Here is an 11,740-nt window from a genome sequence, read left to right on the forward strand (position 1 = left end):
TTTGAGACCCTCATCAGGGACCGTAACATAGAGAAAATGACCTGAAATAAAAACAATGACATAGTATTTTTTTAAATCTGCCTTTTATTTCTAATACAAAAGCATTTCAAATACTAGCAGTAAGGAGTAATAGCATAGCTTCAGTAGCAAAAATACAGAAGGGTCTTCTGATTTGTCTGAATATCATACCTGATGCTGAGTTACTAGAATGATCTCTGCCTGGTCCTTTCAGAGGATCCGTGTTGGTGATCTGTGTCTGATTTGTCCTTACCCATTTCAATGATGAAAGTGACCTTAGGTCCCAAATGCAGAGGCCTTCCTCAAAGTCACAGGACTCATATTGAGCTGGGGACGCAACAAACAAAGACGGAACAAATAGTCATCATCATGAAGTGTACTGTCCATAAAAGATGGACATGGTCATCATGGCAACTTTTTTAAAGCCTTAAACCTGGTTTATAAATATTATTTAAAAATATATACCGATCTTTGCCCAATACCTGTGTTGCCTCTCGATCACAAGCAACCTCCTTCAAGCAAACTCTGTTTTACAAAGTACTGAGTACAAAATCAGGTTTTTTGTTACTGGGAAACATGGTAGCCATTCCAGCCGCAGCACTTTGTTGGAGTAATTTTGCTTAAAATATTAACATGAAGACAGTTTGGTCCTTACCAATAAAAAGCTCCTTTTGACAAAGATATTTAATGTAAGATGATTCATTCTGATTTCAGCATTTCTTACAAAAGCTAAAAGATGATATTGATATGAGTCGCTTCTACAGAAATGTTTATTCTGAGGCAACTGAGCAAAATACACAAGAACCGCTTTTCCACTGCCTTATATAATAACACATCTTCTTTTTGCAACCCAAGGCACTCATGATTATTTTAAATCGTACTGACAATGGATTTGGATTTGTTGTTCCTTGTCAGTTTTATTATTTTAACCACGTTTTATTATTCATGTTGACAAAAGTCCGTCTGTCTTCCAATCTGAACTAAACCTGCCACACACTGTTGGAGACTGAGTTTGGAGTTTTAGCTTGATAACAATAAACAAAGAAGTGCCATAGAAAAAACAAATGCATCTTAGCAATATTTTCACACATGCTTGAAATTATAATTGTAATTACGTTTTAATTTGTATTAATTGCACAGGCCTATTACTCTATGTCACTTCTGCTAAAAGGGACAAAGGACCCTGTGCACAGGTGTCCCATTCAAGAGCAAAGAGCCGCGTGTCATTCACTGATGATATGATGATGACATTTTTGGTTAGGTCAGCTGATGGTTAGGACTACAAAAGTGGTTTTAGCACACTGATCAAAATACATGGTGGTGCTACACACTTAATAAAATACGCTTGTACACACCGGCGCATCGACTGGGACTATAGCTGTGTCTGAACGTACTTCCAGTGACATTTGCAGACATTTTTTTAATTTGATTGAACTTTTGTGAACAATAAGTCTGTTTTCCCCACCAATTTTATTACTTTGTATTGTGACTAAAATATTCCTACATATTTATTATGGGATTCAGGTGAAATTAGATTTCTCACTGCAGTTGAGCTCATCAGATCCATCACCACAGTCATCGCTGCCATCACAGAGATGGCGCTCCTCCACACAGGCCTCGTTGTTACACTTCACCATCCCTGCTGAACAGTTTCCCCCGGGGACTGGTGCTGATGATCAAGAGAAAATAAAAAACTATCACTTATGAATCAGTTTACTGGAATTAATTGATTGTAAAACACTCTGCAAGGACTTGAAAAAAGGCAGGGACAAATGGGATCTTTTGAGGGGCTTACAGGGAAGAGCACAGTCTAGAAACTCCAGCTGGTCTATGGCCACATCTCCTCTTTGTCCCACTGACCGCAGCGAGTGAAGACGGATTTGAAAAGTTGAGGGAATCCGGCCCAGAAAGATGAGAGCTTCCCTCCAGGCACGAACACTGGAGGCCTCAGGACGCCAAACAACAGCCTCTTCACCACCTGGGTAGAGGACAGATGCCCACAAGGGCGTAGATCCCAGACCGGTGTTACCTACAGTAAAAAGTAAACATTAAAGTATTCATTAGCACGACAGCTGCAGGGGAAATACATTTTATCTTTAAAGATTGTTAAAGAAACATTGTACATTTTTAAAGGTAGGGCTTGTTATGACCAAAAACAGGACTAACAGAGAGAGACGGAGAGGAAAAAACCTGGTTATCTAAATATATGACATGCAGTTATTTGCCATCATTACCCGAGTCCCACAGGAAGTATCTGAGGCGAAGGCGACACGTTGTTGAAGACTGATTAATCTCTGGAGAGATTAAAACTGCAGTATGCAGCAAGTCTTCATTCACTGCACTGATTCCCATGAACCAACCTTTGTAAAAAGACATATTGATTAGAACATTTTAAGATATTACCATTCCAGTTTAATGCAGGATGACTCTCTAAAATACTTGCAATAATACAGCTTTGACTATAAACATGACAATAAAAAAGACTGTACAATACCTATGGCTGTGCCGGTGGTGTAATCGGTGGACGGTCCACTGTCAGGCACTGTTTCCCCTCTCTGATGTCTCTCCCATTTGTATTGTGCACTGGGCGACGTGTCAGCCCATCCACACATTCCTTCATCCTCAAAGTCACACACAAACCCCTTTCCATTGTAGCCTTTCACAGGGGTGACAGAGCATTCAGTTGTTATAATACTGTGTATTACAGGAGAGGTCTTCCACTAAGAAAACTATTTACCCTACCATAATTTGGAGTAAAAGTTTCCTGCTGTGTAGGTATAAAATCTAGAAATTGTGACCAAACCTTAGAAACCGCTAAGTTTTCCCGTAGCAAGCAGATGCCACAGATGCAAAATCAGGGTCTTTTAATTTTTATCTTAAATATGATGATTGTTTTATTTGAACATAAGTGACCAGCATCTCAAAATTAGTTAAAATTCCCCTTTCAGAATGTCAATAAACCACAGAAGCTTAATGAGACCATAATGATCATGTAACATGATCACATGGTATGTTTACATTCATGTAATTTTTTTTACATTTATGTTCATTAACATGCACTGTCCTAAATACAATAAATACAATATTCAGCATATTCAGCACTGAAGCATTTTCCCGTTTTTGAGACAAATCTGACAAGAAATGGCACCAAAAAAAAAAAAATCCGATTATAGATGGGACTAAATTACATTTTTAAAACTTACCACAGCCTTGCTCATCACTCCAGTCTGGACAGTCTTGCACAAAGTTACATTTCCTCCCAGGAGCTTGACACGACTGAGCTGAAGAGCCAGCAGCTGGATAAGAATATGAAACACAAAATTCATTTTTTTTTCTTTTGTCCTGTGAAATTACACCTGCTGATCAAGGGTGTATGAGATGGTCAAAAATCAGACCAATGATCACTATGGACTGCAAAAAATAACTGTAGCCTTTCCTATTAAAAGACAACAGGTTATTAGTAGAAGCCTTAACCTGTCAGAGCTGATGTAAATATGCAAATATCTTCCAGCCAAAGATTGAAAATACTCAAATATTTTCCATCTTTGCTTCTGGGTGTGTGACTCAGGCCCAAACTCTCTCGTGACTCATGACTCAAAGGTTTACAACCCATCTAATGCCAACAGGCTCAAAGACCGCAGAGAGGTAATCAGGGTGACACCATCCACTGAAGGCATCTGTCCAACCAAACGTCTCTGACTAAGACTCAAGACTTTATGATTCAGTAACCTAATAGCTAGAAAATAGACAGGACACCAGACATTTGATTTTTGAGTCTGAATATCCCAGAAGACATCACATCATCATTTTGTTAGAAAATAAATCACACATGAAAGCTCACATTTTTAGTAAGGAGTTATTACCTGACATCAAAAATTACCTGAAATATTGAAGTCCTCTCTGGACTCTTAGAGTTGTGAAATACTCAAAACCCCATTGAGCATTTCTTTATCCTTTATATTTGTGATATTAAATATTAAGGTTAATTATATGTTCAGGTCTGTTCTGTCTGTGGATCTTTAATTATCAGATGGAAAACAAATGCCAGGTTGCCTAAATTCCCAAAGATAGCAAAAACCTCCATAGCAACAAGAGTTGTGCATCTGAGACTGAGATGAAGGAGAAAATCTTTCAACTGCTTGTGGCTTCTTTATCAAATACTAATTTTTTAGTTTTTTACTGACTGTGGCTTGATTAAAAAATCCAAAATCAACTGACTTGTCAAGACATTATTTCAATCTATGTGTAGCAGGGCTGCACAAGTTCAGTTTGGAATAGTTAGCACCATTATTGCTGCACATAATTAAAATCTAATTGAAGGTTTTCTTACCCCACTGCAGAGCCCACAGCAGAATGAGCGCTAAGCTCCTCACATGAAACATCTTCTTTTTCTCCCTTCTTGCACCACATCAATCTGAAGGTTTGCCGACAACCTGCAGAGACTTTATTGTTGACTCTGACCTCTTCTCTGTGCATGAGAGATAACAGTTGGACTTTAAAATCACCCATCATGCAACAGCAGCCAACAATTATAAAATAATCTCCTACAAACGATGGCGGATGTCCGGACATTGCTCATTTACTTGGCGGATACAGAAATGCAGACCAAAGCAGATGCAAAGTGCAGTTTACGGAAGCGATTTTAGCTTACCTCAGTCATGCTGCATAGGTATTTAAGACAGAAACATGGGCAGCATCCTGCTTTAAGTCACGCATGCATTACTCCAACATCATTACCTCAGTAGATTCATTTATCTTTGTCTTTATTAATAGGTGCAGTTTATAACACTGCATTCTAGAATCCATTGGTATTCAAAGGCGCTCACGGTTGACTCAGTGACAGGAGAGGTGCCCGGATCCTGTGGCTCTGAAACAAGCCCAAATCATCACCCCTCCACCACCATGCGTGGCAGTTGGTATAAGGCATTTGCCATTAGCCATGTTTGGTTTTCTTCAAATGTGGCACCGCACATTATGACCAAACATCTCTACTTTGGTTGAGTAAGGTCCTGAAGACTTGTGGTGTGTTTACGTGCAATTTTGCAAATATAAGATGTGCTGCCATGTTCTTTTAAGAGACCATGGCACGCCGGGCAATCCTTCCAAAGAAACCATACATGTTCTTTTTACAGTTGTTACATTTAACATGTTAACTGAGGTCTGTAGAGTCTAAGTTGTAGCTGTTGGGTTTGTTTTATATTTCTCTGAGCGTTGCACGGTCTGACCTTGGGTCGAATTTACTGAGGTGCCCACTCTTGGGAAGAACGTGGCGCTGTGTTAACACTTGAAAGCTCCGACCGGGAAAATGCTAAATCTTCTTGGAAGAGATGCTCACACTTAGTGATGATCAATTAATCAATTGCATCAGATTAGGAGCACCTAGCTGCTACTTACCATGGAAGCCGTAAGGATACTTAGTCCTTCACAGAACTGCATTAGAGACCTGTGAAAAATGTCTTTTTCTTTTTTTTTTTACATGACTGTCTCTATTTTAAATTAAACATTTGAATGCATTTTTATCCACAGTTATCTTTACTGATTATTAATATGTATTTTCTAACACATGTTATACATTGTGAAGTGTGTTTCAGGTACTGTTTGAACATATGTAGAATAAAAAATGTGTTGTCAGGTTTCTGTCCTGGCATAAATATGCTGTGGATCATATGCTGTATAGAAAAGTTATACATAGTTTCCAAATCTGAAAATGGAAGCCAGTGTGGAACAGCATTAAACCAGTATTGTTTGTTATGGCAGCAAGGGGCCACCTTGCTTTAGTTCACCTGCTTTATGAACGCAGTAAACCTATTCCTGATAAGTTTATGGCCTCAGTCACTAGTTTAAGTCTTATTCAGTGTTCATTTTGTAAACAGTTTTTCCCCATAAAGCCATAAAGTATGACATGCTTAATTTACAAAACAAACAAACAAACAAACAAACCCTCAATTCTGTTAGGTGATGGATTTAGAGAAATTTGCAGGTGATTGAGAACTGCCAACTGCCTGACCTCCCTACTGAGTCACTGAGCTCATCTCCACTGTGTTTGTGGTGTTGGCCCATTTTGAAGCATTTTAATGGAATAATCTGACTAATAATGTGTCTTTATGTGTGATACAACTTATCCAAGACGTTTGTTCTTCAGTTTTGTTGAGTGAAATTCTAGTATTTTATTAGTCTCTACAAGCACTAATTAGCATATATCTGATAATTAAAAAGCCAACAGATGGCAATAGCCTTGGTTGCAAACACTTCCAGGCTTATGGAAGTCTATGGGAAAATTGGCTTGTTAAATCTGACCTGACCTCAGTGAATATGTTCCTGATGAACTTATGATCTCAGTCACTTATTTTCAGTTATATTGCTTAAAAAAATGCAAGTCATTTTGTAAACCTGTCAGAAATCAAGAGAAATACCTGTGCTACGCACACTGGGTAAATATCAGATGATATATCAGAATATTGGATTTTTGGGTATATATTATAAATATTGGATCCTATATGTCAGAATCATTTCAGAATACTTCAGCACAATGGTAGTAATCAGGAGCATCAAGTTCATTTACTTTTATCTAGCAACTGTGCCCATTTTAATCAACAGTTTACAGCACGCTGGAATCTGGACCATAGCTGCTGTAAAAAGTAAGATAAGCAAAGAGATGGGGTGTTGTCATTTTTCTGCTCTGCAGGAAAGAGGCACATAATATAAGCACACATTTCACAATAAAACCCCACATCAAAACTTGTAAGATTTGCTTTGTAACTTAAATTTCCAAAGAAATTTATGAGGGATCATGACTCTAAAACAAGTCAGTGAAGGAGAGGCGGTAATCTGCAAAGCCAGCGCAGGCAATCATTTATTTAAAATGTTTCCACATGACAAATTCATTAAATTATTAGCTACACTATGAAAAGCTGTTATGTTTTACACAAGGAAGGAAGGTGAAAACTTAAAGCTGTTGTATTAATAAAAAGAAAAATCCTAAATGTGTTTAGCCTGATAACGAAGGGTTACAAAAAAAATACATCAGTCCAGGGTTACAGGGAATTAAGTAGAAGCTGTTTAAAGTTTATTTCAGTAGCCTTCATTATCCCAGGTCACCTCATAGTCTGGATACCGAACCTTGAGTTTCTCAGTGGTCACTGCATGGTTTGCTCTTCCGAATCCCTGTGATCAAAAAAGACACATCAGTGTTTCATCAGAAAGATGAAATAACATTTGATTTAAACCACTAAAAAAACCAAAAACCATCATTGTATTCATACTTTCTCAGTATTTACAGATCAGAATCACCCACCATGGAGTATCCGTAGACATGGATCTTCTTGGCCTGGGGGTCATGTTTGATTCTCCCTCCTCCTATACACTCACAGTCCAAGTGCCCGTCCCTTTCCAGCTCCTCTGCTACCTTCTCATAGATGTCAGCTGGGAAAAGGATGGATACAACTCAGAAACAAAGTTTTTGGAATATTTTCTACATCAAAGTATGAATTATTGCCTTAGAAAATATAGCTTGGTGACTTAGAGTTTGTAACTGGAGTTTTATTTATAATTTCAAATGCCTGCTTGGTATGTGGATGTGTCCATACAGTGTTCATTGAGTTTCATGAGGTTGGTCAGCTGTTAAATAAAATTGCATGTACTGTGCTTTCAGTGTTGTCCAGCAGAGAGCAGCACAGACCTGTCATTACTAAATGCAAAGCCATCAGTATTGCATTCATAAAGTCTGCGGTTATCCTGAAGGCTGCCTGTTATTATACAGTGTTTATAATATTTTGTGCCGCTCCATATTGTGTACTAATACTACATAATAAGCACCAACGGATTACATAAACATCCCTTCATTACAAAATTCCAAAACCAAAATGAGGCAGTCGGTCAATGAGTGCACAGACATGTAAAATATACATTAGATGTAAAACAGTGTCTTTGCTTCCCCTATAGAACCAAGGAGCACAACAAGCTCGTCATGCAGCTCATAGGGAGGAGAAAAGGTCAAAACTGTGAAAAAGTGAAAAGCTGAGCCTGAGGAGAAAGCGCAGGCATGGTGAGGCCTTAATGTATGGTCTGCACGGAGCTATCAACGACAGGCTGGAGGTGGTGATAATTCCTCCTCCACAATATAAAAGAGACAAAGCGGAGGAAAGGTGGAGGTTGGGTAGGGGATAGGGGCAGAGCCATACATAAAGTCTACAGATCTTTTGACTGGTTGGGGAAATGTGGATTCTCTAGGCCGCACTTTATCTGTGGCATGAGGGATATTTGAGCATATTGTGGCCGTGTGCTTGAGCCACACAGAAATTCTTTGTTCATTTCTTAGTAATGTTTGCTTAATGTACTTACTAATAACTGGGTAATAGGAACAAAGTCTATACATTTTACTTTGTCCATTTAATATTTATATTATGAATTGTATTGAATAGAAAGAAATCCATATAAATTATACATATTTATATTAGAATAGCAATTTAGAGTAGTAGTACATAAGATATTACCCTGACAAAAAAAAGAAGTAAAAATGATGCTGCTGGCCAACAGGCTGACCTTAGAAACTGTGCTGAAACTTTGTCTTGTGTTGGCCAAAGACAAAGGAAAAGGAAAGGGAGAAGGCATGTTAGGAGGCAGCGAGACTGAAGGAAAATTAGGAGTGTGAAGGAGAGAGCAGGGACTTTAAGAGTAGAAACTGTCTGGTAAACAGAGAGCATTTATGAATGGGGGAAGATTAGTAGATATATTGTGTGTGCAGAAAAACAGCTGGAACGGAAGCGAAGCCAGAAGCATTGGAGGTGGATCGAAATAGTTCTACTACGGTTCAGATATGAAGTAAAATAGAGTAGAGGTAATCTTGACAAGAGTATGTGAAGAATGTTGTGGAGGTGAAGACTGTCAGATAGGATTATGAGTTTGAAGCTGGAAATTGAAGGAGTGATTCTGAAGGAGGGGGTGAGTGGATATTAAAGTAGACTTCAGTGGACATGCAGGAACAGAGGCGATAAGGTGTTAAGGAGAGAAATGTTGAACGATAGATGGCGGTGGATATGCAAAAAGGACTGGGATGGCTGTGGTAGACATTAAGAAGAGGGTGGAACACAGAGTGATGCTTTTTACTTTTTTTACTACGTACAGCACTTTGGTCAACCTGTGTTGTTTTTAAATGTGCTTATAAATAAATTGATTGATTGATAGGATTGAGTGAAGTAGCAAAAAAAGAAAAAAGAAAAAACAAAACTTAAAAAAAAAAAAAAATAGGGGAGGCCTAGCTGGAAGTAGCTAAATTGAACATGTTAAGATTATTTTTGGCGTGATCAGGATGGGACAGGGACATAGGGGGTGTCCAAATTCATGGGCTGCATCCTCCTGAGGCCGCATGTGTAGACGGATTACGTCACAGCGATGCACCAAAGGCTGTCCAAATTCGTAGACTCTGAATGCAGCCGACAAATGCGTCCTCCTTTTAGTTTTAATATTACTCTTATTACTTCTACTTACTCGCTTTGGGGTCCTTAGGGACTAGGAAAGCGCTATACAAATACAGGCCATTTACTCTTTCTGGGTCACAAAATAAACTTTTAAGATATTTTCGGGTCCAGTTTGTCTGTTTTTTCCCTTTTAAAATATCTCACCTGTCTCTCTTGCATTTACTATACCCTGTTTTGCACTGACAAAAACTTATCTTTCCTTATGATGGGATCAGAGTCATTGCCTCTTCTCTCTCTCTCTCTCTCTCTCTCTCTAACCTACTACACACACACACACACACACACACACAACACACCCACACTACACGTTTCAAAGTGAACATAAGTTCAGGGAAGAAATCATGTGCGCACACCTGTGGACACCTAGACACATCCTAATGTTGGTTATATGCGGAGGTAGAACAGGAAACTATGGGGAGGCAGATTCAAATTATTATGAAACTCAAAATAATAAATTTTTTAATGCACCACTTGAGAAATGACATGAAAATCTTTTACTTTAGACCAATCTCTGACCTCATCATCAATGGGCACAATTGTTAGAGTGTGTCTTGTGACAACAGTATAACTGTGTTTATATGAACTTATTTGGGTTCTCTCTTTTGCCAGTCCCATCTAGATGGTGTAATTAAGCTGAAGGTTAAGCTTTAATATTATACATTGTATTCTAATCAAATCAAATCAAATCACTTTTATTGTCACATCACATGTGCAGGTACATTGGTACAGCACATGTGAGTGAAATTCTTGTGTGCGAGCTTCACAAGCAACAGAGTTGTGCAAAATACAATAATGTAAACAAGCAAAATACAAGAATGGCTACATCTGAAACTAATAAATATATGTACAATATATAATAGTATATGCATTTCTGGATGTGTATACTAAATATTTTTCTACGTGTGTGTGTGTGTGTGTGTGTGTGTACACATATTTTACAAATTAAATAGAGTAAACAATAAATAAAATATATAAAAATATACAGAATATATACATGGTCCCTCCCTTTATCATCTCATTTAGCAGGAGATACACTGGTCACTGTCCTTCATGAAAGGACAGGGAATAATGCTGTCCTACAATTCAGAGCAATGCACTGTCCAATCATCATTAAAAACAAACAAAATATCTCACAAGTGATGCTGATCAAGCGTATGTTAATTAACAGCATGCTATCCATGTTGTGCAATGACCTGCGGCCATGTTTTTAATGACAGGTTGTTAAAGCCTTGGATGAATTCTGACTATGGCCACAACAAAACAGCCACTGGGAGGGCAACTGTTTATGTCCATCGTTTATATACAGTCTGTAGGTATGGCGAGGGTAGGACGACAATCAAGAACAACACGGAGGTGGGAGACAGGTCCTCGAGATGAGTCAGTATTAGGACAGAAGCAAAGCTGGGTCATCTGTTTGTTTGTTTGACCTCGGGGGTACATCTCTGGTGCGTCCAGGTGCAGATGGAGGTGTATTTTACGCTTAAAACAGAGCGTTGTCCTTACTCACCGTGGTACTCAGCCCAGCCGTATCCTCGGACTATATCCACCTCCGAGTCGTCCCCCTCCTCTCGGCTATGAACACGGATCAAGACGTACTTAAATACTCCGGAAGGGTCGATGTCTGCCTGCGGTATGTTGGCCATGAGAGCAGCCGCCTTCGTCTGTGTGCACATGTCTAAACTTCTCAAGGAGCACACTAGCAATGCAAGCAGCAAGCGAAACGCTCGGATTTTCCAAACAAGCTTCGTGTCTATGCGTAGAAACTAATACGGAAGTAACACATTTATATCTCTATATTGTAATCTGGACGGGAATGCAAAAGCTATAAATCATTGCAAAATAAAAGACATCATCTAGTTTCCTCCTAGGACCGCCATAATACAGCTAGCCGGCAAAATCAAGTTAACTTCCGGTATGACCCTTCGAAATAAATAATACTACGACTTACTATCGCCACCATTAATAATAATAATAAACATACAGATATTCCATACGTCTTATGATGTGTAATCTTTTCATTGTTTTATTTCTTGCTGTTCATGGAAAAGCTATGGAAGAAACAGTGAAAATTCCTTATTAGAAATGTTGTAAAACTTAATTTTATTCTGAAGGCAGTTCAAACATACCGGAAAAAAGAAATGCATTTTGGTATCTGCAGTCCAAATGAATATTTTAAAGGGCAATGACTTTTTTCTACAGTCATTGATCAGAATAAAAAACATACAAAAATGCAGAGGGTTTAAATT

The 11,740-nt window shown here is 38.5% G+C and overlaps 2 protein-coding genes across 2 annotated transcripts in view; both read right to left on the reverse strand.

Moving 5' to 3' along the window:
- The window catches only part of mamdc4 (MAM domain containing 4), a gene marked incomplete in the record, with an annotated part of 19,524 nt that extends 12,804 nt beyond the window's left edge, over positions 1 to 6,720 (reverse strand). The window contains 8 exon segments of the mRNA XM_014339748.2: positions 1 to 41; positions 190 to 345; positions 1,562 to 1,687; positions 1,814 to 2,047; positions 2,253 to 2,378; positions 2,513 to 2,674; positions 3,222 to 3,314; positions 4,349 to 6,720. Of these exon segments, the coding sequence (XP_014195234.2) occupies positions 1 to 41; positions 190 to 345; positions 1,562 to 1,687; positions 1,814 to 2,047; positions 2,253 to 2,378; positions 2,513 to 2,674; positions 3,222 to 3,314; positions 4,349 to 4,400 (990 nt within the window).
- A 122-nt stretch (positions 6,721 to 6,842) lies between these two features.
- On the reverse strand, positions 6,843 to 11,408 carry phpt1 (phosphohistidine phosphatase 1). Its single transcript, XM_005941346.3, has 3 exons — positions 11,002 to 11,408; positions 7,313 to 7,440; positions 6,843 to 7,182 (listed from the first exon to the last, which is right to left on the reverse strand). The coding sequence occupies exons 1-3, from the start codon at positions 11,165 to 11,167 to the stop codon at positions 7,090 to 7,092; spliced, it is 387 nt and encodes a 128-aa protein (XP_005941408.1). The 5' UTR covers positions 11,168 to 11,408; the 3' UTR covers positions 6,843 to 7,089.
- Between the last annotated feature and the right edge of the window lie 332 nt (positions 11,409 to 11,740).

The sequence above is a fragment of the Haplochromis burtoni genome, unplaced genomic scaffold (genome assembly GCF_018398535.1).
Source record: "Haplochromis burtoni strain Fernald_Lab_line unplaced genomic scaffold, NCSU_Asbu1 Contig_298, whole genome shotgun sequence".
Taxonomy (NCBI): Eukaryota; Metazoa; Chordata; class Actinopteri; order Cichliformes; family Cichlidae; genus Haplochromis; species Haplochromis burtoni.